This window comes from Cavia porcellus, unplaced genomic scaffold, assembly GCF_034190915.1.
Source record: "Cavia porcellus strain 051 isolate PalLab524CR breed Dunkin Hartley unplaced genomic scaffold, mCavPor4.1 scaffold_2, whole genome shotgun sequence".
NCBI classification, from domain to species: Eukaryota; Metazoa; Chordata; class Mammalia; order Rodentia; family Caviidae; genus Cavia; species Cavia porcellus.
In genome coordinates this window covers 40598661-40625301 of record NW_026947485.1, presented here as the reverse complement: position 1 = coordinate 40625301, position 26641 = coordinate 40598661, and the positions used below count along the sequence as shown (strand labels likewise).

The 26641-nt window shown below is 42.7% G+C and overlaps 2 protein-coding genes and 1 non-coding gene across 5 annotated transcripts; 1 reads left to right on the top strand and 2 right to left on the bottom strand.

The window, feature by feature from the left end:
* Positions 1-374: 374 nt before the first annotated feature.
* Fscn3 (fascin actin-bundling protein 3) lies at positions 375-8315 on the top strand. Its single transcript, XM_003475163.2, has 7 exons — positions 375-658; positions 1594-2290; positions 2773-2891; positions 4539-4698; positions 5246-5416; positions 5711-5916; positions 8142-8315. Exons 1-6 carry the CDS (start codon positions 515-517, stop codon positions 5914-5916), a joined length of 1497 nt encoding a protein of 498 aa, XP_003475211.1. The 5' UTR covers positions 375-514; the 3' UTR covers positions 8142-8315.
* A 3133-nt stretch (positions 8316-11448) lies between these two features.
* Positions 11449-17686, bottom strand: Pax4 (paired box 4). Of its 3 annotated transcripts, none has more exons than XM_063234738.1 (12): positions 17553-17686; positions 16337-16464; positions 15567-15619; positions 15068-15198; positions 14620-14835; positions 14246-14321; positions 13546-13671; positions 13246-13328; positions 12892-12961; positions 12520-12575; positions 12047-12283; positions 11449-11626 (listed from the first exon to the last, which is right to left on the bottom strand). In XM_063234738.1, the coding sequence occupies exons 3-11, from the start codon at positions 15577-15579 to the stop codon at positions 12056-12058; spliced, it is 999 nt and encodes a 332-aa protein (XP_063090808.1). In that variant the 5' UTR covers positions 15580-15619; positions 16337-16464; positions 17553-17686; the 3' UTR covers positions 11449-11626; positions 12047-12055. The 3 variants fall into 3 exon arrangements, with proteins under 3 accessions (XP_063090808.1, XP_003475096.1, XP_063090815.1); XM_003475048.2 differs by having other exon boundaries at positions 12142-12283; XM_063234745.1 differs by lacking the exon at positions 13546-13671 and having other exon boundaries at positions 12142-12283.
* A 6159-nt stretch (positions 17687-23845) lies between these two features.
* Positions 23846-23952, bottom strand: LOC111758405 (U6 spliceosomal RNA). The gene has a single exon (XR_002792582.1). It is a non-coding gene; the product is annotated as a U6 spliceosomal RNA (small nuclear RNA).
* Between the last annotated feature and the right edge of the window lie 2689 nt (positions 23953-26641).

Sequence of the window (26641 nt, the reverse complement as noted above, 5' to 3'; positions counted from 1 at the left end):
GTAAGACATTCTGCCCCAGTTTCTCAATGGCCTAAAAGCTGTTTGATTTTTCTTGGATATCTTGATTTGAAAAAAACACTTGTGCCACAAAAGAGCCAGACAGAATCCATTTCCTAGAGAGAAAATAGGTTGATTTCTATCCTGCTAATGAAAAGCAGGCAAAAAGAGGAACATACCTAAGGTCACAGTCTGCTATTCTGATTCCTAGTCTTAGTTCAGCTTACCTTATCACCTGGAGTGGCATGAGGAGGTAAATGGCAGAGGATCTGGGTGCACTTCCTCCAGGCCATGCACTGATGTTGCTGCAGTGTGGTGGGATAAAAGGGACCCCCTCAGTCACAATGCTTCCGGGTCACAGAGGTGCTTGCCCCTAGGCCAGTCTCTGCCTGGGAAGTTCCCTGTGGGAACATCTGGTGGGTACTACAGGCCTTATTGTGGGACTTATGGCCTGTGGAACCTCACCAGTGGGGGGAAGGCTGGGCGGGACAGAGTCATCACCTGTGACACCAGTCCCATGGATGAGGTGGAGTGGATGCCCAGACACCCAAAGCCTGAGGACCTAAGAATTGGGCTCATCAGCTGGGCAGGAACCTACCTCACCTTCGAAGCATATAGGAATGCAGTCAGAGCTAATGCAAAGAGTTTGGGCAGGAGACAGGTAACAAGCAAACCTATATGAAACCAGCTTGCTGAGTGTGTGGTGTGTGTGGCAGTGGAGCGCACTCTCAAACTGATCACTTTCCTCACCCTTACCATTGCCAAGCCAAGTTTTCTAAATCTATCTGCCAAAAGTGAAGCCTCAGTCCTGGCCTGGTTTTACTCTGTTCAGACTGCTCCTTATACTCCATACCAAGATAGGGGGTTGCATCATCACAAAGAGGAAATCCCCAATTGGAAGGCACAACTGAGACATCCAGGGGAAGCTGAACCAACTGGATTATGGTGCAAGGCCTATGTTTCTATTCTGGTAATAGTTTGTGAATGGAGTATTCTAGAAGCTCTTGCAAACTTGTATTGCTGGAATGGGTGGCAGAGTGAGGCAGAAGCAAAGTCCTTTTCTTAATGACATAACTGACTACAGCAAACCAGACAGTGCTACTCAACAGTCTGCTCCCTTGTTCGTCCCAGGAGCCCAGCCTGCTTTTAAGAGTTCTTGCTTTTCTTCTGCTCTGTTGGGAAGAAGGCCTCTGAGAAGGGAGGTATTGGCTGAGTGGGCTGTCCAAGGGCAAATGAGGACATAAGTCAAACTTAAACCAAAGTTTTTCTTGGAATCTTTTCTTAAAAAACTAGTTCTTGAAGGAGAGAATCAAGAAAGTAGAAAGGTTTATCTTTTGTTATCTGGGGAACATTGGCATCTAGAAGTTTCCTTTGGATTTTGAGAAGCCCTATGGCTCCAATAGTGGAGTATCCTAGAGATCTTTTCATTACTGTCAGTTTGGAAGGTGGACAAGCTGATAGCAAAGGAGATGCCAGGGCACAAGAAGAGGGTAAGATGGTCGGTCTTGGTGAAGGTGCTGGGGCCATGATTATACAGTCCCTCGGTCTAGTCACCTGGCTATACCTATTTTCCTCTTTTCCCTCCTGACCTTTCAGATCTGGGATCTCTTGGTGAGCAATGAACAGGAGACACAGGCCGTGGTAAGACTGAAGAGTTTGAAAGGCCTCTACCTGCTGTGTGAGGCAGATGGCTCTGTGTGCCATGGTCACCCAAGGACCAGTCACCATGGATGCTTCCTACTCCGATTCCACCGGAATGGCAAGTGGACTCTTCAGTGCATAATATCTGGTCGTTACCTAGAGTCCGATGGCGAGGATGTGTTCTGCAACTCCAGGGTCCTCTCAGCTTACCACATGTGGACTCCCCGACCTGCCCTGCATGTTCACGTGACCCTCTATAGCCCCATCTACCACACCTATGCCCGGGCTGACCATAGCGTGGGCCGCATCTGGATGGATGCTGCAGTGCCTTGTATAGAGGAATGTGGCTTCTTGTTGCATTTTCAAGATGGATGCTATCATCTGGAGACCTCTACACATCACTTCTTGTCCCATGTAGATCGTCTGGTCTCCCAACTCTCACCACAGACAGCTTTTCACATGCAAGTGAGGCCCAGAGGGCTCGTGGCACTGTGTGATGGAGAAGGAGGAACGTTATATCCACAAGGCTCACACCTGCTCCTGGGCGTAGGCTCCAGCCCTGTCAGGGGTGCGGAGTGGTTTGTCCTGCAACACTTTCCAACTTGGGTCAGCCTCAGGTCAAAGGCTCGGAAGTTCCTGTCAGTGATCTATGGCAAGTGCTGGGTCAACACACCAGGGAGGAAAGGCTGGTTATTGGAAATTGTGTCTGGAATTAGCAAGGGTGTTTTGTTTTTGTCTTTGTTTTTTGGGACAGGATCTTGTTGTGTAGTTTAGGCTGGCCTTGCACTCACTATGTAGCCTCAGCCAACCTTGAATTCACAGTAATCTGCCTCCCTCAGCCACCTGAGTGCTGGAATTATAGGTGTGTACCATACTCGGCTAGCAAGGGTTCTTGAATCTGCTCCTAAGAAGGATCCCGGAGTCCCAGGGGAATCTATTGTGCATCGTAGGAGAGATAAGCAGGGATATGCCCTGTAGGGGAAAGTTACCCTGGTGTTCTCCAAACTACTGTGACCCCTTGATAAAGACTGAAGAGGGAGAAGAGAGAGAGGCAGAGCAGTAAAGCATGGCATAGGAGCTGGGGCTGAAGATGAGGTCAGACTGGAGTTCTGCTGACAGATACTTTCTCTGCAGGTGCTGAGGTGTGTGCTACCTCTGAACGCTTGACATCAATGTCCTTGTTCCAGTTTGAGTGTGACAATGAGAGCCTCACTTTGCAGCTTCGTTCAAGCAATGGCTGCTACCTAGCCCAGGTAAAACTTTAGCTCTCAGAATAAGCAACCATAAACTCTGAGCTCTCCCTTTCTAGATACATTCTTCTCCTTCTCCAAGGCAGATGAGAAGATGGTGGGGTGAGATGTCAAGGTCTTCATCCACAAACATTCAAATTTCTCAATGGAGCTGCTTTTAAAAATATCCTTATTGAGGCATAAATTGAATATATGTACTTTATGTAAAATACATGTATATTATGTGTGTAGCATATAAATATATTATGTAAACTGCACATGCTTATTATAAGAATAAAATTCTCCCATTTTAAGTGTAAAATTCAGCAGATTTAACAAATGTATGTGACATGAAGTCATTCCACAAGCATAAAAATCAGCGAATATTTCCTCCACAATAAAAATTCCCTCCTGAGCCTTTATAGTCAATTTCTCCCCATTCTTGGCCCTTCTTCATCATCCTCTGCACACATCACCCATCTGTGTTCTGTATGCTATGTATAGCACATACACTTCTCTGTGTGTGTTAAACTTTATCTGTGATGTTATATATATATCACTAGTTCATTCCTTTTTACTACTGAGTATATTCTCTTATGCAATTTGTAAGCATCAATTATAACTTTTTATCCATTCACTTATTGATGAACACTTGGGTTGTTTCCACTTTGGAATATTAAAAGTAAAGTTGCTGTGAATATATTCGTGCCAGTCTTTTTGTGAATCTATATTTTCATTTGTCTTGGCTAAATACTTAGCAGTAGAAATACTAAGTCATATGATAAATAGGTGTTTAATTTCATAAGAAAATATCAAGCAGTTTTTCTACAGTAACTATACCATTTTATGTTTTTGCCAGTAATGTTTGAAGGTTTTAATTGCTCTATATTCTCGCCAACATTTGATATTATCTTTTTAATTGGAGCCACTTTCATGGGTGTGTAATGCCTTCTTATTAAGTCTTTTAGTTGCAGTTACATTACAATTTGTCATTTAATGTATCTTTTTATGTATTTATTGGTCACTTGTGTATCTTCTCTGTAGTATTTGTTCAAATCTTTGCCCATGTCTTACTGAGTTGCTTTATTACTGAGTTGTAAGAGATCTTTGTACGTTCTAAATTCATGTCCTTTGTCAAATATATTTGCACTGTACAAATACACTAGCCCAAGAAATTGCACTGTACAATCTGTTGCCTTTTGTGTGCCTTTTCAGTTGCTTTTGTGAAGCAAGTTTTTAACTTTGATGAGATCCCATTTGTCAATTTTAAAAATTCTCACTGCTTTTTTTGTCCTAACAAATCATTACCTATCCCCAAGAGTGGCCAAGACTTTCTCTTATATTTTCTTCTAGACATTTTTTAATTTATCTTTCACTTTTATGTCTGGAACCCAATTTAAAATGACTTTGGGGCCAGTGACCACTTTTCTCCATATAGTCTGGTTCCTTTTTTATCCTGGGTTCTGGCATACAGCACAGACTGAGGGAAAAGAGAAAGCTGAGACTACTACAACATGCCTTACTAAAAGGTTCTAATGCAAAACCCATTCTCTGGTAGAATGACAAAGGCTGAGTGGCAGGGCATGTAGGAAGAAAGTCTAGAAATAAAAATGATGGAAAGGGAGCTGAGATTGTCCTTTTTCCTGGCGCATGTTCCAATATTCTTTCTAGAGGCCCCACAAATCAGTGATTGCTGATGGACACCCAATGGAGTCTGATACCTTCTTCCGTATGCACTGGAATTGTGGAAAGATCATCCTACAATCCTCCAATGGGCGTTTTCTGAGCATTGCACCCAATGGTCTGCTGATAGCTAATGCCACCATCCCAGGTGAGCCAAGGATCCTTCCTGTGAGCTTATTGCAAGCCTGAAGTACTTCTCAAAAAGATGAACTATGATTTGCTTCTTAAAAGCCACTGGTTCTGGGGGTATAGCTTAGTGGTACAGCACCTGCCTAGCAAGGACAAGGCTGAGTTTGAGTCCCAGTAGGATTAAAAACCAAAAGGCACTGGACCAGTGGAGTTAGTCAAAATATTTAGGTCTATATACCTACGCAATCACTGAATTTTCCTTGTTCCCAGACCAAACTACCTCTTTGAGTTTTATTGTCTATAAAAATGAAAGTGCTATCCACTTTGTTGCCTCACAGAATGGTTGTGGGGATTAAATAGATTACTCCAAAGGAAAGAAGACTATTAAAATTTCTTGGGCTAGATGCTTTCACAAGCACCTAGCATTAAGACCTAGCATATAGTAGGTGTTTGTTAAATGTTAAAGTATTGACAATACCTATCTGCAATTAATGTTCCCCTCCTGCTTCCAACTGGGAAAACATTATATACACTGCATCCAGGTAACTCCTTCCTATTTCTTTCAGGCCCAGATGAGGAACTGGCAATTCGATTTGCCAACCGCCCCTTCCTTATACTACGAGGGCGGTATGGGTATGTGGGCTCCACATCAGAACGAGACTTCATCCAGTGCAATATGGATCAGCCTGACTGCATTCAGCTCCTTCCCTGCCGCCAGGGCATCTACCACTTCCAGGGTGAGTTGCTCCTCTTCCCCATCCTTGCTTTCACAGTGTAGTCATTGCCTTACCCTCAGCCAAAAAAAGGGAAAATAGGACCTTGGGTTTTCACACTTTGAGGCTCCAGAATGGATTGGCAGAAAGGATCCAGGGGAAGCCCTGTTGGTTCTCCTACTTTTCCATAGAAGGACCTGCTAACACAGGATAGGGTACTGCGGAAGGAGGGGATCCCCATAGGAAAGGACCTCAGAGGCTTCACTGTGGGAGGATCTCCTCCAATCAGACCACCAACCTGAGCTCTTCCCTCCCCAGCAAAGGGAGGATCATTCTGGTCAATAACATCCTTCGGCACTTTCCGCCCTTGGGGAAAGTTTGCCCTCAACTTCTGCGTAGAACTTCAGGGCAGCAACTTGCTCACAGTGCTGGCACCCAATGGCTTCTACATGAGAGCTGACAGAAGCGGCACCCTACTGGCAGACAGTGAAGATATTACCAGAGAGTGTATCTGGGAATTTTAGGTAAAGGGAAGTGGGTGAGGCCCTAGAGGCTGGGGAACAGGGGCAGGAGAACAGAGATGGTTTGGGAGGCGTGGGATGGGAAGACCAAAATGCATTCGCAGGCTGACTTGGTCCAAGATTTAATCAACACCAGACATTTATAAAAGTCTGTGCTATTCTTTGTGGGCACAAAGGGGTAGGGAGGAATCATGTCTGCATGTGCTCCTGAACAAGCCTAGAGGGGAGAGTGAGATGTGCTTGCCTGTCTCTCTTTTAAGAGCCTGATTTCTACCCCATGATGAGGGTACATAGATGACTTTGAGAACACGTATGGATAGAAAAGATAAATACTTTCTATCCTATGCACTTTCCATTTTTACCCTCTAGGTCCCTGGCTCTCCCATATTCACCTCGAGTCCTTGATCCTTGAGTCTGATCCTTAAGTCAAGTTCGTACTGTCAGTTCCCCAAAATCAGCATAGCCGCCTTATCCTCCCCTCCTAAGGGGAGTCACTTCTTTAGATGTCTCCTTTCTTTCTTCTTAGTCATTTGGAGAATTTTCATTTTCCCAGATTCTCAGACTTAAAACCTCAGTGCTATCTCTCCATCCTCCCTTTTGTTCTCTTTGTCAAACTTTACACGTCTGGTACTACCTTAGCAATCTTGAGTGCTTGCTCCTTCATAATTACCATTGCTGCCAGCCATGATGGCACACGCCTGTAATTCCAGCACTCAGGATATTAGTTCAGAGCCAGCCTAAAATGTGAGTTCAAGGCCAGCCTAAAATGCCTAGCAATAACATGTCTCAAAACAAAACAGAACAAAAACTAAGCATCGTTTCTGTTCAAAGTTTTTCATCAAAACCCTACCTGCTTTCAGCAGCAGTTTCTGCCTCCAGATCTGACACTATTCAATCTCCTCTCCACACTAAATTTACTTTTTTTTTTTTGAGACAAGATCTCGCTATGTAGGCTGACCTTGAACTCACCATGTAGTGGCTAGCCTCAGAATCACAGCAACCCTCCTGTCTCAGCCTCTGAAATGCTGGGATTACAAGCATGAACCACCATGGCTGGCAGGTTTACCTTTATAGCATGTTTCTTCCCTGTTGGCAACTCTTCAGGGCAGGTCACTGATCTTTCGCTCTTTGTCCTGTCCTTTTCCATTTGACCTCACTTTCCTACCTTGGAAAGTCACCAAGATATTGTAGGAAACAATTCAATCCAAATATCAGGTACACTTGGATTCAAGAGCTAGTGAGCTAATAAAGTAGATCTAGTGACCTTAGAAAAATTGCTTTCATGTTTCAAGACCTTGGTTCCCTAATCTGAAAAATAGAAACAAAAACTACTCCACAGATTATGAAGGCTAAATGTCAATCTGATTCTAAATATAGACCCTCATTAAATGTTTACTCTTTCTTTCCATTTTCTACAGTCTTCTACACAAACTTGTTACTATAACCAAACAGAAAAATAAAATGAAATTCCACTGCACTTCAATGTTCTTATCTATTTCATAAACAGTTTGAATTGAACTAAATTTCCCAAGTTCTTTTTAAGCCTGACATTCCAGTAGACAGTATATTATAGTGGCTAAGAGAGTATTTCTAGATTAAAACCTGAGGTTTACTTGGGTTTTCATCAGTTAAACTTTGTTCTTTGGCCTTGGGCAAGTAAGCTTTTCAAAGCCTGTTTCTTGTCTGTGAAATAGGAATGTTGTACTGACCTTGTAAAATTGTTGTGAAGCTTACACAAGAAAATAAACATCAAATGCCTGGTGAAAGGAGGCATCTAAAACATTCTCATTCTATCTGAAGTCTTCTTTAATCTAGCTCAGTTCTTAGTAAACCAGAACTGGGCAATAGCTTAGTAGTAGAGTTAGGTCCTGGGCGATGTAGCTCAGCGGTACAACATTCATTTAGCATGTATGAGGCCCTCGGTTCAATCCTCAGCTCCAGAACAAATCAAAGCAAGACAAAATGACAAATTCTTACTAAACCATCTTTCCTGTTGACTACACTCTTCCTCTGAACTCTGATGGGAGGGATTTTTTGAACCATTAGAAAAATAATTCTTCTTGCCTTTTCCAATGAATTAACTCCACATATGCCTACCGTTTATTCCTGTCAATGAGACAAGTCATTATGTATCCTCTCCTCCCTGGGCTCTTGCCCAGTGTCTCCTAAAAGCCAGGAATCAGCAATGACTGATTGATAAAGGTTCCTGTTTCCTCTTCCCTCTCCAGATCAATGGGACTCCACCTGCAAAACTCCAAATCCTACAAGAAAAATAACTGCACAAAACAACACAGGAACCCCCAGAGTGAAGATTCAAGAGAAGAATATCTGTTATACAACTTTTCCTACCCAGTTTAGCAAAACACCTGTTTTAAGCAACAATACATGCCAACAGGCCTCCCCCAAGTGCTTTGTGTTCATTTGACTCAGTAGAGAGTACAGATCTGCCTGCGAGTAGTCACTGTGTTTCCAGGCAACTGTAATTTCTGTCCAGGAGAAGGGAGACCAAGTGGCAACCAGTTTTCCAATTCTCCCAGAATTGCTTAAGTTTTCAGTGGCTACATGAGAATCCAGCCTTTCCTGAAGAATTCAGAATCCACATAGAATTTATATGTTCTTTTGGCTTAGAACAAATGAAGGTTTTAATCACAGGAGCAAAGAATGGTGGTAATAACACCTTATTCCTGTGTACCCCACTCTCACCTCCTTCTACTGCAGTTTATCAAACTTCTTTTTCATAGTACTACTTTTGATCCAGGAAAATGGGCAAGACGTTACTTCTTACACTATTTCTCACTTTGTACAGAGAGCCCAAGTGATTCATTCACCTCCATTCCCATGATTAAGCACAGCAGACCTAAACCTGTAACTTAGATATTCTGATTTTTATATCCACCATTCTTTCTGTCAAAAAAGGGTTTCCAATAATGTCTGTCCTTCTGTCACTGTCTATATGGTTTTTGCCTCTGCTTTGCCCTATTAATGTTTTCACTGAGCTAGACTCTTAAAGACATTAATTTAGAAAATAATATTTTATTAATATCAAGGGCAACAGGTGAGCAGGAGGAGGGGAAGGGGAAATGAGAGGAATAGACATGTGCCATGTACAGGAACCTAATAACCCCAATTAATGTAAACACAATATGGCATAATATGAGCTTAGACAAATAATATCAACAAGCAGCACAATAAAAGGGCATGGGGAAACTGGAAGGGGAGGGGATGGAGGAGGAAAAGAGAACTCAAAAACAAGAAACAAACATAATGTAGACATGTTATGGCCCTCCAAGATGATTGTAAACTGTACTAATTGCAAAGGTATTAATAAAATTTAAAATTATTAAAGAATATTATATTAACATCACAAAGCAGAAAACTACAATCACTTGCCATAGAAAAGTGACTATGAAAATAAAATAATGATATCAAATCCTCATTTGGTTTCCCCACTTTGCCCAGGGCTCAGCTCCCCTTCCCTTCGTTAGCATAAGAGATTAACAACTGTTAAAGAGAAGCCAAATGAACCAAAGTAAGATTTTCTCCTGATGCAATCAGAGTTCAAAGAGAATAGGAAATAAAATAATTTTCTCACTTCTGACTCATTATTATTTAAAACAGCAGCCATGTGCTTCCTAAAATGTTCCCAAACACCAGCATGGATGCCTGAATGCCATAGTGAGTGCCTGGTTTGTAAATCCACTGAAAGAAGTGCTGAAACCAGAAAATGAGAGACTCAGTTTGAATAAAGCAAAATGGCCCTTCCTGTAAATGTATTTCTCTTCAAGATATATAAAAGAATTTAATATTTTAAATATAATAGGTAAAGGTTAAAATACCAGAGACAAAATAGCATTAACCACAGCCAATACTGGCCATGGTGGTAGCCATCTGTAGTGCCAGCCACCCAGAACACTGAGACCACAGGATCACTTGAGCCCAGGAGTTCAAGGTCAATCTAGACAGTATGGTGAGACCCTCCTTGAAATAAAGTCCTATTACTCCAGAGATAGGACTCTTTGACAGCCCTTTCCTGCAGCAACATAAATATATATGCAAGCTGGGTGTGGTGGTGCATACCTGTAATCCTAGCATTTGGGAAGCTGAGGTAGAAGGATCACTGTGAGTTCAAGGCCAGTGTGAACTACATAGCAAGACCCTATATTACAAAATAAACTCAGATGCATGACTCTGTGTGTGTGTGTGTGTGTGTGTGTGTGTGTGTGTGTGTGTGCTTGTGTGTGTTCAGGAATACACTTGTATGCACATCGCACACAGTATATTATGCCCACCTCTCCACAAATGGCAAATCTATCCTTTGCATGAATGTGCTCAGCCATGAGGCCTCAGCTGGGACACCTTCTCTGTCACCAATGTCAATCCTGTGGCTAAGATAAATGGCTGCTTCTCAGACTGCACTGTACACATCAGCAGATCATAAAACCTTATTTATTTATTTATTTGGCAGTTGTGTTCAGCAAGGACTCCAACTTGAAAGCAGAAAGCATGGGACAGAGCAGGCTGTGGTCTATCACCCTTCAAAGTACATCTGGGCTGTACTGTCTCATAGAACTTTCCACACTGGTAGAAATGCTCTACTATACTGGACAGTAATCTTCACTGTCCAATATAGTACCACAAACTACTTATGATTTGGGCATTGGAAATGTGGCTAGTGCAAGCAAGGAGCTGAATTTTTCACATTACTTCATTTGCTTTACACGTAAGTAGCCTCACAGAATTAATCACTGGTTACTGAGCAGCACAGCTTCAAAATATTTAAAAACAAAAATGACACACTTGAATGGGTCAGTACTGGTCTCAGATGGGACTAAACGAAGAACATGTCCCTATTTGTTCATCTCCACGCTTCTTGAAATCATCATTATCCATCCTCTTCAAAAAGGAAAGAATTTGGAACTGAGTCATCCTCCTTTCTGAGTATCTCCTTCTTTAGCTTCCATTGCCTATTTTCTTCCTTTTTCACTCGTCTCAAGACTCTGCAGCCTGGACCTTTCCCTGAAGTGGGACAGATTTGAGAAGATTTGGAATATCCTCCCAAGAAGAACCTGCACTTGGACCAGGTAAAAACAGAAAGAGTATGAAAAATACAAAGGAAGCTCACTAAGGTATGGATATGGTATTGTGATTATATAAAAATGGCTCCTTAGAGATACACAATGGAGAACTCAGGGGTGACATGCAATGATGTAATATCAGTGTGCATGTGTGTGTGTGTGTGTGTGTGTGTGTGTGTGTGTGTGCATGATTGTATATGTGAACATTTGAACACCCAAATACTAGATAAATAAATACATACATATATAGATATATAGAAAAATACATTTATTGGATACATACATATACAAAAATTTGATGATGATGATGATAATGTTAGAGATAGATAATAGATAGATAAAGATAGATGATAGGGCACTGTTTATAATTGTTAAATACAGGATTGGGCCTAGAGTACTCATGGGAAAAATAAAAATAAATAGCAGGAACAGAAAAAACAATGAACAACAGGACTACTACTAATTCAAAAACCTTTTATTACTGCCCAGTGAGGCCTCTTAAAGCCAGTGTGAGTAGTGGGTGGGTGTTTCTTCGCTTGCCTTTCCAATCAGATGATGCACAGGAGGGGCAGTGAGGCAGGGCCAGGCAAGATCTGAACGAGAAGGAGAGGCCACAGGAAGGAGGGAAGAGTGGCAATCTGTGTGGAAAGACAGTAACGGCAATGGGTAAGACAGTACGAACTTCTGCCTAGCCCATCTTCACATTCAGGCCTTACAGTAGTGGAGAGCCAGACCAAGGCAGAGCTTAGTGGGCACCAAAACTGGTGACAGAGCCACTAAAAGGAAGGACGGGAAAGGCAAACAGTCTTGAATTCAAGGAATGCAGTTGTGGGCTTGAGTAGCCTGCAGGATAACGAGGGGAGCTTGGATTTTCTGCTTTTTCCCAATCAAAGTGGGAGGCTGAGACATCAGTTGCCTGCCGTGGACATACACCTCAAATCCAATCCTACCTCCTTTTACCTGCTGTGACTGTCAGTGCTACTATGGACTCAAGGGGTACTAGTCTCCCCAACTTCATGGGCCAGGTAAAAATAGAAAAAAGCTGTACTGAGGTTCACCTGGTAGTATCAGCTAGAGGTCCATATGTGCTGGTAGATACAGGAGTCAGTCAGCCTTCCCCCACCTGCAGGATTGAGGCCGGCCTGATTCTTACCCCAGCAGGGCTGGAGACAGGTTTGGGGTGGTGTGTCACTCAGACTCCTTCCTGGTGCTGACCCCCAGCACAGCTGATAGCAGGAAGGACCCAACAAGTCCAGGGCAGGATGGGCTGCAGTGGACACACTGCCAGGGGACTGCTAGAAAAAGCAAGAGGAGAACTTCAGCTGCCAGTGAGGCTTTTTGTTTAGACCTCCTGCCCCGCAAACTGAATCCCACACAACTCCAGAGGGTGCCATTCACATAATAGACTAAGGAATTCCCAGATGACACATTATGGGGATCTTGGGGAGTTACAGATCTTTGCTCAGCCCTCACCAAAAATGGGAGAAACAATGAACCCTTCAGGCTTCCCACACTGCCAATTCCCAAGTACCTGTGTAGAGGTGATTCCTGAGGAAACCCTTAATGCAGTCAGACCCTGAGAAGTACCTACAAGGTGAAAGTGGATCCACTCAGAAGAAGGAATTTGTATTGGGAGCAGAAGGTATATGGTAAAAAGCAGGGAAGATAAGGTAGGGGGTGGTGGGTATCAAAACCCTAAACTGCCTTCCTTCCCAGAGTGGCGCATTGAGAAATTAGAAACAATGATTAAAACTCAGAGATGTACTAGAGACAGTACAACTCTTATAAGCAGAATAGTACGGTGTCTGGGACATAAGAGTTTCTGTGTAAATGTCAGGTGGGTGGATGGATGGATGGGTGGATGGATGAGTGAATGGATAAATGGGATGTGTACAGAAATCACCTGGCGGCTGCATTTCCCACTTCAGCTTCTCTTGCCGTCGCCATTTGGCTCTTCTGTTTGAAAACCAGACCTGAGAAGAACAGGGACCAGATAGCTGACTGCTTTCTGTCACCTGACAACTCTGCTTTCAGCACACTTTCCTTGCCTAGAACCTTCCTCAGACCTGATGTCTCCCCTCTGCTCTCTGCCTTTGCTCTCTGCCTTTCCTCAACTCAAAGGCTAGGAAAGAGAAGAGAGCAATCAGCAGAAGGGGAACAAGAGGCTCTCATCTCTGATTTTTCTCTTTGCTCCAAATAAATTTGTTTCCATCTTCATTTTTCTTGAGATTTGTGAACACCATGTCACAGAGCTTACCCTCACTGTGTCCTCAGGCAAAGAGGTGGCAGCAGCCAGCTTCCCACGGGCCACTGAATCAGGATACTGTCCACGCTGGAACTCTGTAAAGATGGAGGCTCACACAGCAAGGGCACAGGCAAGTAAAAGGACATAGTTCTCTCTCCCTATCAGACCCCACTCGCCACCTGTCACCACCTACACTTCTTTCCTTCCAAAAGCCAACCAGGGCCCACACCTCTCTGCCTTTGCCCATGGCCTCAGGGCTGCTGCCACCCTGTCGCACCAAAGACTGTCCCACCACCCACCCCAGTGCAACACCTTTCTCTAGTGCCTCAGCTTGGCCTGGGGAGAAGATAGTCCGATTCCGGTGACTGGTCCCCGGGTGGGGACCCCGGGGTAGCTCCGAGGCACTGTAAGGACTGGGAAGTGCTGGAGCCAAAATAGCTGCAAAGAAGGACAATGTCTTGAGGAAGTTTTCAATGGTGATTCCCCTGGCATATGAGATCCCTGAGTTCCTGGGGCTGAGGCTAGACAACAGCAGCATGAGCTAATAGGAGCTAAACTAGTAGAGCATTCAATTACTTGAAGGTTGAGGGAGAAGTCCTTGATGAGAATTGTGCTTGAGTATCCAGGAATATTTAGGGGAAACAGCATCAGGGTTGGTCCAAGTCTGCCCAGTCCCATAGAACATGAAGGATACACTGAGAAAGTACACATGAAGCATAGGTAGGGTGTGAAACACCCAGTCTTGTTGCTTTCTTAGCAGACCCTTGAATCAAGGAGTTAGGAGACCTAGGTTGTGTTTTAAGACTTGTCAACAGTTAGCTGGTGACCTTGGGTAAGTCATTCACTTCCCTGAACCTCAGTTTTATTATTCCAGCACAAAATAAGGGTCCTTGATAGGCTCTTCTGACTGGATAGTTGGAAGAGTGATCCAAAGAACAAGAAAGTGCTTTGAGGGCTATAAAATGCTGAAGTTTTGGCTCTAACTGCCTCTGGGGGCAACTCTAAGACCCACCTGATGACCTAAGTTGTGTCCATTGCAGTCTCTGGTCTTCCTGCAGTGCTCTCAGAACTCGATTAATGGAGGAGACCTACATGTGTTAGGGCATTGAATGGAAAATTTATATAAAGACCCAGCATTGCACCCTGACCATCCCCCCACATATCCTTTTTCCCCTTCTGTTTTAACCGTCACATCATTCTCTCAGGTGTAGCCTCCTCTCTCCCCATGCTTTCTTCTTCTCTCCCCTCTTACCACCACCATTTTTCAGAAGAGAACCCTTATGAATTAAAAGACTACAGATACCCACCCCTCAGCCAAGCTAAAAGAGATTTTGTTCTTTCCAGGCAACCTATTTTGCCAGTCATGATTCAGGGAAGAGCACTTACACTGGGAGTCTGGTCCTGAGTACAAAGCCCTTCATCACAAAGCTTGCGTTGGATTTCCCAGGCAAAGAGGGCAGGACACTCATCTTTCAGCTGGGCAATTCGAGCTACCACAGTGGGTGTCGCCAAACGTGGCTTGCTTCCCCCAGTACCTTTGGGTTCCAACACACCTGTACGGTAGTAACGCCCTAGGATCTTGCTCACACAGCCATTAGATACCTAGAAAAGGTAAGAAGCAAGGACAGGTGTCCCTGGGAAAGAGGGATGCTACAAAGTGAAACAATTTTATTGGACCAAGCTATGAAGCTGAGAGTCCAGTCTTACCTTTAGGCACCTAAAGCTCCCCATCACAACCTTCAAGGTCTTCTAGGAGGTAGCCCACGCCCACAAATTCCCTATACTCTAGCCTTTAGAGAGCCCCCTTCTCTCTGGGTAAAAGTCTTGGCACTACCTTAAGGCTTCGTGAGATGTCACAGGGCCGCATCCCACTGACTGCTAGCTGCACAATCTGCTGCCGGGTGTTCAGAGGCAGAGGTCGACCATTCACAAAGAGTCCCCCCAGCTGATTCATGCTGCTGATCCCTGGGAATGGGAACAAAGCACCCAGACACTGTCTCTCCCCAGCCCCCCCACCCAACTTTGCAGAGGGTCACTCAGATCCCACCAGACTGGATTCCCACCATAGATGAAGTCTTCCTCCAGGAATCTGCCCCCTCCTCACCCCCAGGGTCCTCGAAATATGCCACTTTCTTTGGGAAGTAGCTTATGTGTGAGTCTTTGCTCTTTGGTGATAAGTGCCAACCATCTTGATCTAAGGGGAGCATGGTAAAGCAGAGGAGGTGGTTGGAAAAACATTCTCCTTGAAACTGCATTAATGGAAGCAATGGCCTGAAATAGCTCCCTGTCTCCACATTCCTCCTTGTTATACCTGTTTCTCCCAAGCTTCTTACCATCCTGCTGCATACTTTGAGCTGAGTGTCCTCCCAGAAGGACAGGAAGCCAACTGGGGAAAGATGAGAGAGGGGGAGTTTCTTCTAAGCAAACCTACTCCAGTTTGGGGCTAGGTCTGCAGTAATAGGGATTATTTGGGTACAATATCTTGCTTGAAGATTTCTTGTGAAATCATAATGCTTTGTGGTAGACAGTTGGTTTCTAAAATTTACCAACAGATTGGCTAAAATTAGAACATTAGAATTTTCTTTACTTTAAACCCTTTTACTACATCACAAGGCTACCTGAAGCCTGGATCTCTGGATAGCCTGAAAAGGGGGGTGGGAGGATGGAAAGGACCTCATTTCCACACAACCATTACAGAAAGAGAGGCGGAAATAGATAATGCTTCCCCAAGCATGGGAATTTCCTTTTTCCAAACAGGCATACCTCTGACCACTCATAAGCCTTTTCAACCTCTGGCTGACACACTTGAGCCAGAGACCCCAGCTTCCCAAGTTCAGGGCTTTATCTTTACCATCAGGCAGTCCTGGACTCCAAAGCACCAGCTAAATGCTTCCGTCTGAGCACTTCAGGTGAAGGGCTTGTTCCTGTGAGGTTTTTGTTTGTTTGTTGTTTTGCTTTGTCTTATTTTGTTTTTATACTCCCCAGGAAGGCCTGGGGGGAAACGTCAAGCTCAGCTCTACCACCCACATCACAGGGCTCTGATCCCACATACTGGAAGTAAAAATGAACAAGCCCCAAGGGCTGGCTCTTCTAGAAGACATACCTCTTAGGATCTTCTAACTGGGTGGACTTGTTCTCTGAAGAATTTTAGATAATACAGTGAAGCTTCGTTTTCAGAGACCACCTTTCTGGGATCAGACATTCATCCATGTAACATTTCTTGAAGATATACTGAAGGGAGGAAACAAGAAGAAGACAGGGTTATCTGATGACCAACACAGAAGCCATCTTGAGTACAAAATGGTCTTTGAGTAGCGACAGACACAGTTCATATGTTTCCTCGCTTTCATCAACAATTAGTGAGTTGAACCTGCCTCTTATAATTTCTAGACCACAGGGGACAGCATATACATGGAACTTTCCCATAACAATCATGCTGTTTTGGTTCAGTTGACTCATCTGCAACTATTTACTGAATAAGGCATTCCGCATATACACGTTGTTGGTTGTTTGGAATGAAGAGAGTAAGATAGAAAAGGGACAAGGTCTTTGCTCTTCATGAGAATATAATTCAGTCTGGCAGGGAAATTAACAGGGGCGAAACAACAATGTATTATAATATGGAATCCACAGTCTACTGTGTAAATCCAGGAGCTAAACTGGATTTTACTTGTTTTTTTTTTTTTTTTCTGGGCAGAGAAAGACATTTCCCATCGAGCTCTGCCCAGAAAATGGGGAAGGAAGGCAGAGGTTTTTTAAAAAATTGGCACAGAATGGAGTTCCCACTAGTCTGGGGCTACCCAGAAGTGAAACTCAAGCTTTAGAGTAAAAAAATTCTGGCTTCTAATGATGGGAATCTTTTTAGCCAAACCTGCTTTGTGTTTGTGTAGTTGACATCAAAGCAGTGGAGAGAGAAGAGTCAAGCTGGGACCATAAAGGACTACATCAGGATGGGAGTAGAAGCCCAGAATATCAGCCAAATCCTGAATCTTTGCTAGGACTATATTCTCCTAAGTGACCTGGAGTCCTGGGTATCATGAGATAGGGAAGCACAAGTTCAGTAGTTAATCCTGAACAATCTCTAAAACAAAAAGAATCATGACCCAACTCACAAACAGAAACTCTAGTTGCAAGAGCCACACTACATAGTCTCAAAAAAAAAAAAAACTGGTACTCTTGAGGTGAGAAAGCAAAAGAGGGGGCTGAAAGGGGAGATGAGGGGAGCTGCAAAGCCAGAGAGAGATAGTTGGGCTTGGCCACACAAAGACATGGAGACAGCATGGGAGACAGAGCAGACAATAAGCCTGCAGGTGAGCTACCTGTAAAGGAAATGAGGTGGGAGCTTCAGTGGAAGGTCTCAGTGTCCTGTGCTGGGCTCCTGAGACTCCTTTAGGTTCCAGGGGTGCTGGTCCTGGTAACAGCTTCCACTCTGTTCCTGCTTCAGTCCTGCCAGGGGGTCTAGTGCTATAGAAGGCTGTGCTCAGGAGCAGAGGGCAGCTTTCTGGGAGCAGCCAGTGATGTCACAGGCCATGAGCAGAGGAGAGAGGAGGAGGGAGGTGTGCATGGAGCTGACTGACACTGGCCCTAGGCAGGGCAAACCTCAGCCAATGATCTACTGTGTCCTTCTGCAGGTAGTCCTCAGAACCCACCTTGTGTCCACCTCACAACCTGAACGAAGCAGGTAGAGTCATTCTCATGAGGCTCCTGGATCCAGAATGTACCCTGCAGGGGCCAGTACTTTGGAGGACATGAGGACCTTAAAAGATGGGAAGCTTCAGGCTGGGTTCCCAAATTTTTGAATGCAAAGAAGTACAAATGAGCCTTCCCAGAGCACTGACATAGCTTCACAGACAGAAGACATTATGCCTGGGCTTTTGAGTCATCCCCTGGGTTATATGTATAGTACCATAAAATATAAATGGGTATTTAAATCTTAAATAGTGAATTGACTCCTAAAACTCTGAAAGGAAAGTGAACGGACACATGGCATCAGAGCTCTTTACCAGTTCTATTGGCTGCTTGGCTGGGGTGACATGAAGGATGTGTTCTTGCCTGGAAAAAAGTGGGTCCTAGACTTCAGAACACTGACAATGAAAGTGCTCTTGGAAATGAGCCCCTAGGGGTAGTTAAAGGTACATTTGGGGTGCTTACAAGGAGACATGCAACCTGTTTTTCCTTCTTCCTTCTCTAGATATTAGCAGACTCCATTCCACTAGGAATTTGGTGCTTTTACACTCTCAGATCATTAATGACAGTGCTGTTCTCACAAAAGCCACCATAGACTATCTGGGTCATTGTGGGGGTGAGGGCAGCAGTAGAGGGGTAGGTTGTCTCTTCAGAGTGGCTCACTAGAAATGAACATAGCCTTCAGCGCTTAAAGGCATTTTGCTATCATAGTCTTGAACAGATCCTTGTGGGATGTGAAGGGACCAACATGGAAAGAAACTTTAGGTTCATTCCAAACCTTTGATTATGTGACTCCATCATAGAAGCCAGGTAAACAGAGTATAAGATAAAACTAGACCAAAAGTCAGAGGTAGGAAGACTGCACCTCCCTAGTAAATGCTTTGCGTTTTGGGGTTGGGAGTAGTGTTATACGTTTAACTTAATATTGGAGTATGGAGCTGTTCTCAAGGGACAAATGTATCACAGAGGTGGGTTTTCTACTTTATTTGACACATATTCCCCTTTTCTTCTAGTCTCCTTCAGCATCTTCAGGCTGGTCTGGAGTCCCGGAGGACAAGGGAGACCAGGCAGGTGGTTTCAGCACCAGGGGACAGGACAGCACCCGCACCAGAGCAAGCAGAGCCCACTCCATCTCAGGGCAGCTGCAGAATGCTGCTCACCTATTTAACCATGCCTTGGTGAAAGGAGGTCCCCAGAAAGCCATGGGATACCGCTGCTCTTAGTGCCCCTTTTCAGCCTCATCCCTCTCCACTGCCTCTAGGGGCTCAAGCCTCATGTCTTGACCAGCTATTCTCATAGACAGCTGCTTGAGGGTGGAGATAGGGGTGGCCAGGGGGAGAAAAGACAAGCCCTGGCAGATGGTGGTGGCAGCGATTTCCCCCATAAACTACCCTCTCCCTCCGCCTTTACGACTGGCTCTTGGGTCTGAATAAACAAAAGCATTCGACCCAGAGGTGATGGGGGGAGGGGAATGGGGGAAAAGGGCCCTGGCGGGGGGCCTAGCAAGCCCAAGGGCTCAGTCTCTTAGCCCTCTACCCAGCGCACCAGACTGTTTGAGGAGCAAATATCTGCCTTCACTGTCTGACTCTCTCCACTGCCCCCACCGGGTTTGGGGCTAATTGTCCCTCATTAGCTGGGCCCAGGCCTCAGGCTGCCGCCAGCCCCTGCCATCTGCTCACAATTATACATTAACTCAGAGGTCTTGCCACCCGCCAGCCAGGCTGCGCGCCCCTCTCCCGGGCCAGCCGTGGTCATTCCAACCTATACCTCACTCTGGATGCAGAGCTTAACTGCTGACTTCTTCTACCCTTGGGTGCTCTTGCTATAAAGCTTTGTAGGTGTAGTGGAAGTCCTGTCCTCGAGAGAGGTGACTGGAGTTCCTTTGCCTTCCTCCCAGAGCCAGAAGGCCAGCCAAGCCCGTGCGTAAAACTGGAGAGGCTAGGGCGCGGCCAGCGCAGAGGTGGCTGACTTTGGTCCGACACCTCACCCGAGGATTTTGGCACCTTTTGGGAGAGATGACATCGGTTCTAGGCTGTTTACCATCTCCCTCTGGCGCCTTTGAGTAGGGTGTAGGATTCTGCCCCCATCTTCCCTTTCATTAGGGAGCCCCCTTTCTTACCAGCCCCCTCTTTCCAGAGCGCACGCACCTAGCCAAGCTCACTCTCTGCCAGCCGGTATATCCCACTTTAAAGCTCCGGTGATTTTCTTGCTACAAAAACTTGGGAGTTCCTCCAGTTCTTTGGCTATTGTCCGAGTTTGGGAACCCACACATTAAAGTTGCATTCTCCATCTCCAAAATTTCTGCAGTCACCAAGTCTTGATTCTGCTCCAACACGGAAAACTCTCTCTGCCTGCAAATCCCTGCAGCTATGGGCTCTGCTTCTAGGAGGCTGGTGCCTGGCTCCCTCCCTCTGATCGCCCTAGGAAACTAGGAAAGCGCACAACTTCCCAACTGTGGCTTTGAACTAGGGACACAGGGGGAAACTTCCTTTGTCCCTGTTTTGCTCAGTGAGGCCCTAACCTTTGAGTGCACCCTTGCCTTTTGTTTGTGTCAGGACCCCGGTAGGTCAGGTAGAGTGCTGAGTCTGCACTGCCCTAGACTAACTCCCAGTAGAGCTGGGGAGTTCAGAGGTGAGAGCCCGCCAGACCAGAAGTCAGACCCAGGCGTGATGTGAAACACTGACCGTGAAGAGTCCAGCCAGGAGCCGGCAGGTCAGAAACCTTGGCTGGGACTACAGCAGACCGCGATGGGCAGACAACACCCTGTCAGCCATCCGTGGGAACTGCCTTCTCTTTGAGTCCACAAGCCCTGCAATGTGGAGAGCGGGCTGCGTGCGGACAGAGCTACTCAGACCCGGCTGAAGTTAGAATCCTGAAGCCTGGCTCCTTCTTGCTTCCCGGGAGTGCCAAGCCCGCCTTTACCCCAGTCTGCACGCGTGAGGAGGAACTGGGGAGGCAGACAAGAGTTGTTTATTTGTGTTAAAATAAAAGTTATTCTAGTAAACTTTATTTTTAGGCTAATATCAGAGTTACAGAGAAAATTTGAAAATAATACAGAAAATTCCCATGCATCTCACATCGTTTCCCCATTAACATTTTCTATTAATATATTTGTTAGACTTAATAAACCCATGTTGAGATGTTGCTGTTAAAGGCCATACTCTTCAGATTTATTCATTTTTCCCTTAATGTTTTTTTTCTGTTCCAAGGTTCCATCCAGGAGGTCACTTTACACTGAACCATTGATATCTCCTAGATTCTTCTTCTTCTTCTTCTTTTTAATTTAATACATAAAATCACAAAATTGTACATATTTAGGAGATAACCTAATGTGATGTTTTGATACATGTATAATCTATATATTGTGTAATGTTTAAATCAAGTTAAGGATATATATATATATCTTCAAACATTTATTATTTTTGATACAAAATTCAAAATCCTTTCTTCTAGCTTTTTGAAATAAACAGTATATTATTATCTATAGTCACCCTTGTGTGCAGTAGCCTACCAGAACATCCTACTCATATCTAGCTATAATTTAGTATTTATTATTCAATCCTGCTCCATTCTTTCCTCCTCCTGGAACCTTTCTAACACTTTCTCCAAGATTAGACTGACCTTGTGGATTTTAAAAATGAGAAAGAAGGCCCTAGATGTAGAGGATCACTTCCATCACATCGTATTAAGGATAGATGGTGTCACCAGGGTTTACTTCTGTTGATGTTGACCTTGATCAGCTGGCTGAGGTAGGATTGTCAAGCTTGTCCACTAAAGTTATCCCTCCCTCTAACTGTTCCACATAGGACTTTTCTGAAAGAAGTTACCAGGCACAATTCATACTTAAGGAGTGGAGTGTTATGCTTCACCTAGAGGAGAGCAGAGTGTCTACCTAGTTGATTTGGATTTCTCCTGTTACATAGACTTGTCTCCTATTCATTCAATAATTTATCCATATCAATATGGATTTATATTATATATAAGAAACTTTTATTTTTAGGTTATAATTCAATATGCCACTTTATTTTGTGCTCATATTGCCCTCATTTTAGCCTTTGAGAACTTCTTCAGCAGATTCCTCTGTCCTGATGGCCTGCTCCTATTGGTCAAATCCCCTTGGGGATTGCTCGAATTTTGTTGCAGAGTTTTATTATGATTTCCATACTTTCTGGTATCAGTTTATGAGGGTATTTCTGGCCACTGTCCTAGAATACCCCTTTATTGGATAACAGTACAAGAAACCAAGTTCTGGGTCTTAGGTTGCTTGTTGCTTGCTAAGATGTCAGTGCTTGGAGGTTGTCTCAGCCTAAGAATGGAGAAATGTAGACATATATTCCAATCATACTACATGTATATATATATATATGCTTATACATATTTATATCAGTAACCATTTGCATCTACATAAAAACAAATGTTTTCTCCCATCTTGAACCCATTGTTACATGGATCGTTCTAGTTTCTTTCCTGTTTTTCTGTAAATTCCATTATAACATGAGAAATGCAGTGTCATTATCCACCATCAATTTACTGAAATGTTCAATTCCAGTACACTTTGTTGTAGCATTACAATTGTTGGTTTTGTGTTGTGTTGTGTTGTGTTGTGTTTTGTTTTTTTCTTGAGACAGGGTCTCACTATTTAGTACAGGCTGGCCTTGAACTCAAAGCCAGCCTCCCGCCTCAGTTCCCTACGTGCTGAGGTTACAGGTGTGCACTACAAACACCCAGCATGTACCATCATAGTTGTTAATACAATACTGTTTCAGTTAAAAAACAAAAACTTTATCAACCAGAATACAGTGTTTATATACAATGTCTTTTACATTTAATCTTAAACTACCCTTATTTCCAAAATAACAATATAAATCAGCATCCTTATCTGCGCCCTTTTTCTGTGAGATTGTTTCATATATATGTGGTACAGTTAGTTTTGTCATATTCTGTATTCCAATTTAGTTTCCTTTGACTTCCTACATGATTTTGAAATTACATAAAGACTTATCCTTTATGCTTTACAGTGCTCTGTAGGTCTTTGAAGTTCTACAGGTGTCAAATGTATAGTTTTGTGAATTCACATTTATCACACTGAATAGTTTCATCACCCTAAAAACATCATGTGACTTCACCTTCAGCCCTTTTTGCTCCCTCTCAACCTCCACTAACCACTTATCTTTTATCATTGCAATCGTTTTGCCTTTTCCAGAATGACATATAATGAAATTATGGAGTATATAGATTTTTTGGATTGCTTCCTTGGGTAATATGTGCTTAAGATTAATCTACATTTATTCGTAGATTGAGAAGTCATTTATTTTTGTTGCTGAATAATGTTTTACTGTTTGGGTATACCAGTTTATCCATTCACTTATTGATAGACAACTTGGTAGCTTCTAGGTTTTGGCAATTATAAATAAAACTTCTATGAACATTCAAGAGGAGGATATGTGGTACATAAATTTTCAGCTCATTTGGGTAAATACCAAGGAACACATTTGCTGGATAGCATGGGAATACTGCATTTAGCTGTGTGAGAAACTGCCAAATCTGTCTTCCAAAGTCATTGTGCCATTTTATATTCCAAGCATCAAGGGATGATTGCTTCTGCTGATTTGTATCCTTGTCAGACATTGGTTTTACTAGGGGTCTCATTTGTTTATGTTTTGTATTTGAGCTATTTTAATAGATGTTTACAGAAAATCTTACTGTTTAAAATTCCTTAAAACACATGATATTGGGCATCTTTTCATATGCTTATTTGCCTTTGTACACATTCTTTGGTGAAATATCTATCAATTTTTATTTTCCTGGGGCTGAGAATCAAACCCACGGCTTCTTGCATGAGAGGAAAGTGTTCTACCATTAAACAACATTCCCAGCTCTGGTCCTCTTAAATTTGATTGTTTTCTAAATCTTGATTTTTTTAATTAAAAATATGGAATGCTTCACGAACTTGCATGTCATCTTTGCGCAGGGGCCATGCTAATCTTCTCTGTATCGTTCCAATTTTAGTATATGTGCTGCCGAAGCGAGCACTAAATCTTGATTTTTAAGAGTTCCTAAACTACTTTGGACATCTTTATTAGATACGTCTAGCAAATAATTTCTCTAAGTCTGTATTCTGTCTTCTGATTTTTTATTAGTTTCATTTATCAGTTTTTTATTGGTCATATTATTAGTGTCTAAAAAGTCATCACTTCACCGGGGATTTAGCTCAGCAGCATAAGCGCCTGCTTGCAAGCAGGCAGTCGTGAGTTCGATCCCCGGTACCGATAAAAACGAAAAAGACAAAAAAAAAAAAAAAAAAAAGTCATCACTTCAAAGCTACCTTGATTTTCTTCTATGTTCTTTTCTAGAAGTTTTACAGTTTTAGTTTATGATCCATGTTGACCTGATTATTTGCAAAATTTGTAAGGTCTGCATCTAGGTTATTTTTTTTAAATATATCCTAATTGTTGAATATTTGTTTAAAAGACTACTCTTTCTCTATTGAACTACCTTTGATCTTTGATCAAAATTAATTGACTATATTTGTATTGCTCTATTGATGGGGTCTTCATTCTATTCCATTGATTTATGTATCTATCCTTCCACCAATACCATACTATCTTATCATGTAGTTTTATAATAAATCATGAAATCAATCCTTCAACTGCAAGTCCCCAACTTTATTCTCAGCACTATGCTGTCTGATACACATTTTTTTTTTTAGTTTGGTTTTTGGTTTTTTGAGACAGGGGCTCTCTATGTAGCTCAGCCTGGCCTTGCACTCATGACAATCCTTCTAGCTCAGCTCTCTTAGTGCTAGAATTATAGGCATGCACCACCATGCCCAGCTAATCTATGTCTTTTGAATATAAATATTAAAAGCAGTTTTAGTTTCACAGCAAAAATGAAGTGAAAGTGCATGAATTTCTCACAGATTTGTCCCCATATGTGCATATCTCCCCATCGTCAGTATCTTCCATCACAGTAGGAGATACACCAGACAAACTTGAGCTGCAAGCTTTATATAGATACTTTTATCAAGTTGATTAGGTTTCCCTTCTATTCAGTTTGCTGAGTTTTCTTTTTATTAAAATAGATATTGGGTTTCTTAAAAATGTTCTTTCTATTTCAAATAATAAGCTTATCAGATTTCTTTTGTAGTTAGTTGATTTGTGGAATAAACTGATTTTTAAATGTTTAATCAATAGCAAACAAAATATTTTAATCAATAAATTCCATTTGATCACAGCATGTAGCTCTCTTCAATCAGTATTGAATTCAATCTGCTAATATTTTGCTGTGGGTTTTTGCATCTATGTTTATGAGAGATACTGGTTTATAGTTTCCTTTTTGTAATGTGTTTCTCTTGGTATCAGGTAATGTTTGCCTTATAAAATGAAGTAGGAAGTATTTAATCAGGTACTCAGCTTTGAGAGCAAGGGCAGGTCTTACTTGGGTTGAGAGATACACAAACGTCATCTCCTGTAACAGTATCCAGGATAGCATGGGACTTCTAGAGCTTCAAAACTCCACTGCTATCCCAGCTTTTCTATGTCATCTGTGTGATTTTTGATCTATTGTCTGTTGTGTTGACTGTTAATGCAATAAATAATTATTGAATCCAGTTATAGTGGTACTCACGTACAATCCCAGCACTGGAGGCTGATGCAGGAGGAATCTTGTGATTTCAAGGCCCACCTGGGCTACATGAAGAGAGACTGTCTCAAAAAACCAGAAAACAAAACAAAAACTCAAATAATAATTGAATATGCTCTAGGAAGGGGGAAAACAGCAATGAATTTTTAAAAAGCCAAGCCAAGCGTGGTGGTGCATGCCTGTAATCCCAGCGCTTTCAAGGCTGAGGCAGGATCACTGCAAATTAGAGGACAGCCTGGGCTACATAGTGAATTCAAGACCAGTCTGAACTACATAGCAAGACCCTGTCTTGATAAATAAGTAACTAAGTAAATGAATAAATAAAAGACCAAAGTCCTTGCCCTTTGCATCTTCCATATTTTTCTTCTCTAAGGTTATATGATATCTTGAAACCTTTTGTGCTTTATTTTCTCAAATTTAAAAAATGAAAATGACAATATAGCTACCTCGTCTGATCACTATATTTTATAAGTTAATGTGTGTTTATAATCATAATAATAATTACTATTACTAGTAATTATTATAGTAATGTACTGTAGTAATAATAATAATTATTATTATTATTACAACTATCCACCAACAGTTAACTTTATCTATTGACTGAGTTCAATAGTTAGAGTCTCAGAGATTCCTATCTCTCTATCCTAACTCTGTACTCATCATTTCTGTCTCTTTAATTGACCTCTTCATCTCTGGGCTCATTAATCTGTTACACAAATTTCCTTTTCTGATCTAGAGTTACTTTGCCTAGTAGACAGTTGGATGGCTATCTTTTTGTCTTTGAAATATATCAAAACTTGCATTTTTTGAAAGGGAAGGGAAGGAAGAGCACAAGTAATAATCCAAGTCTCTGCATGTATTCCTCCTGAGAGGTATGGATTCTCTTAGCTTGGTGTAGGTCAGAGTGAGAGGGAACTATATTAGCTTTCTCTAGCTATTACCCAAAATAAATTCCTACTGGAGTATGAAAAAACTTATATCTTAGCAAGGAAAAAAATGAAGTAGGCAAAGAAACTCACTCCCTGTGGATAAAGATCCTACTTCTGTTCCAGGAATTCAGAGCCCTTTCTCTTTACTATGT

Coding starts and splice junctions, on each gene's coding strand:
- Pax4 (XM_003475048.2), bottom strand. Junction 13,672..14,245: donor GACACAACTTAGGTCATCAG/GTGGGTCTTAGA, acceptor CCTTCTTTGCAG/CTATTTTGGCTCCAGCACTT. Junction 13,329..13,545: donor AGCTGAGGCACTAGAGAAAG/GTGTTGCACTGG, acceptor CCATCTTTACAG/AGTTCCAGCGTGGACAGTAT.
- Fscn3 (XM_003475163.2), top strand. CDS start 515: ATGGATGAGGTGGAGTGGATGCCCAGACACCCAAAGCCTGAGGACCTA. Junction 659..1,593: donor AGAGTTTGGGCAGGAGACAG/GTAACAAGCAAA, acceptor CTGACCTTTCAG/ATCTGGGATCTCTTGGTGAG. Junction 2,291..2,772: donor GTTCCTGTCAGTGATCTATG/GCAAGTGCTGGG, acceptor CTTTCTCTGCAG/GTGCTGAGGTGTGTGCTACC.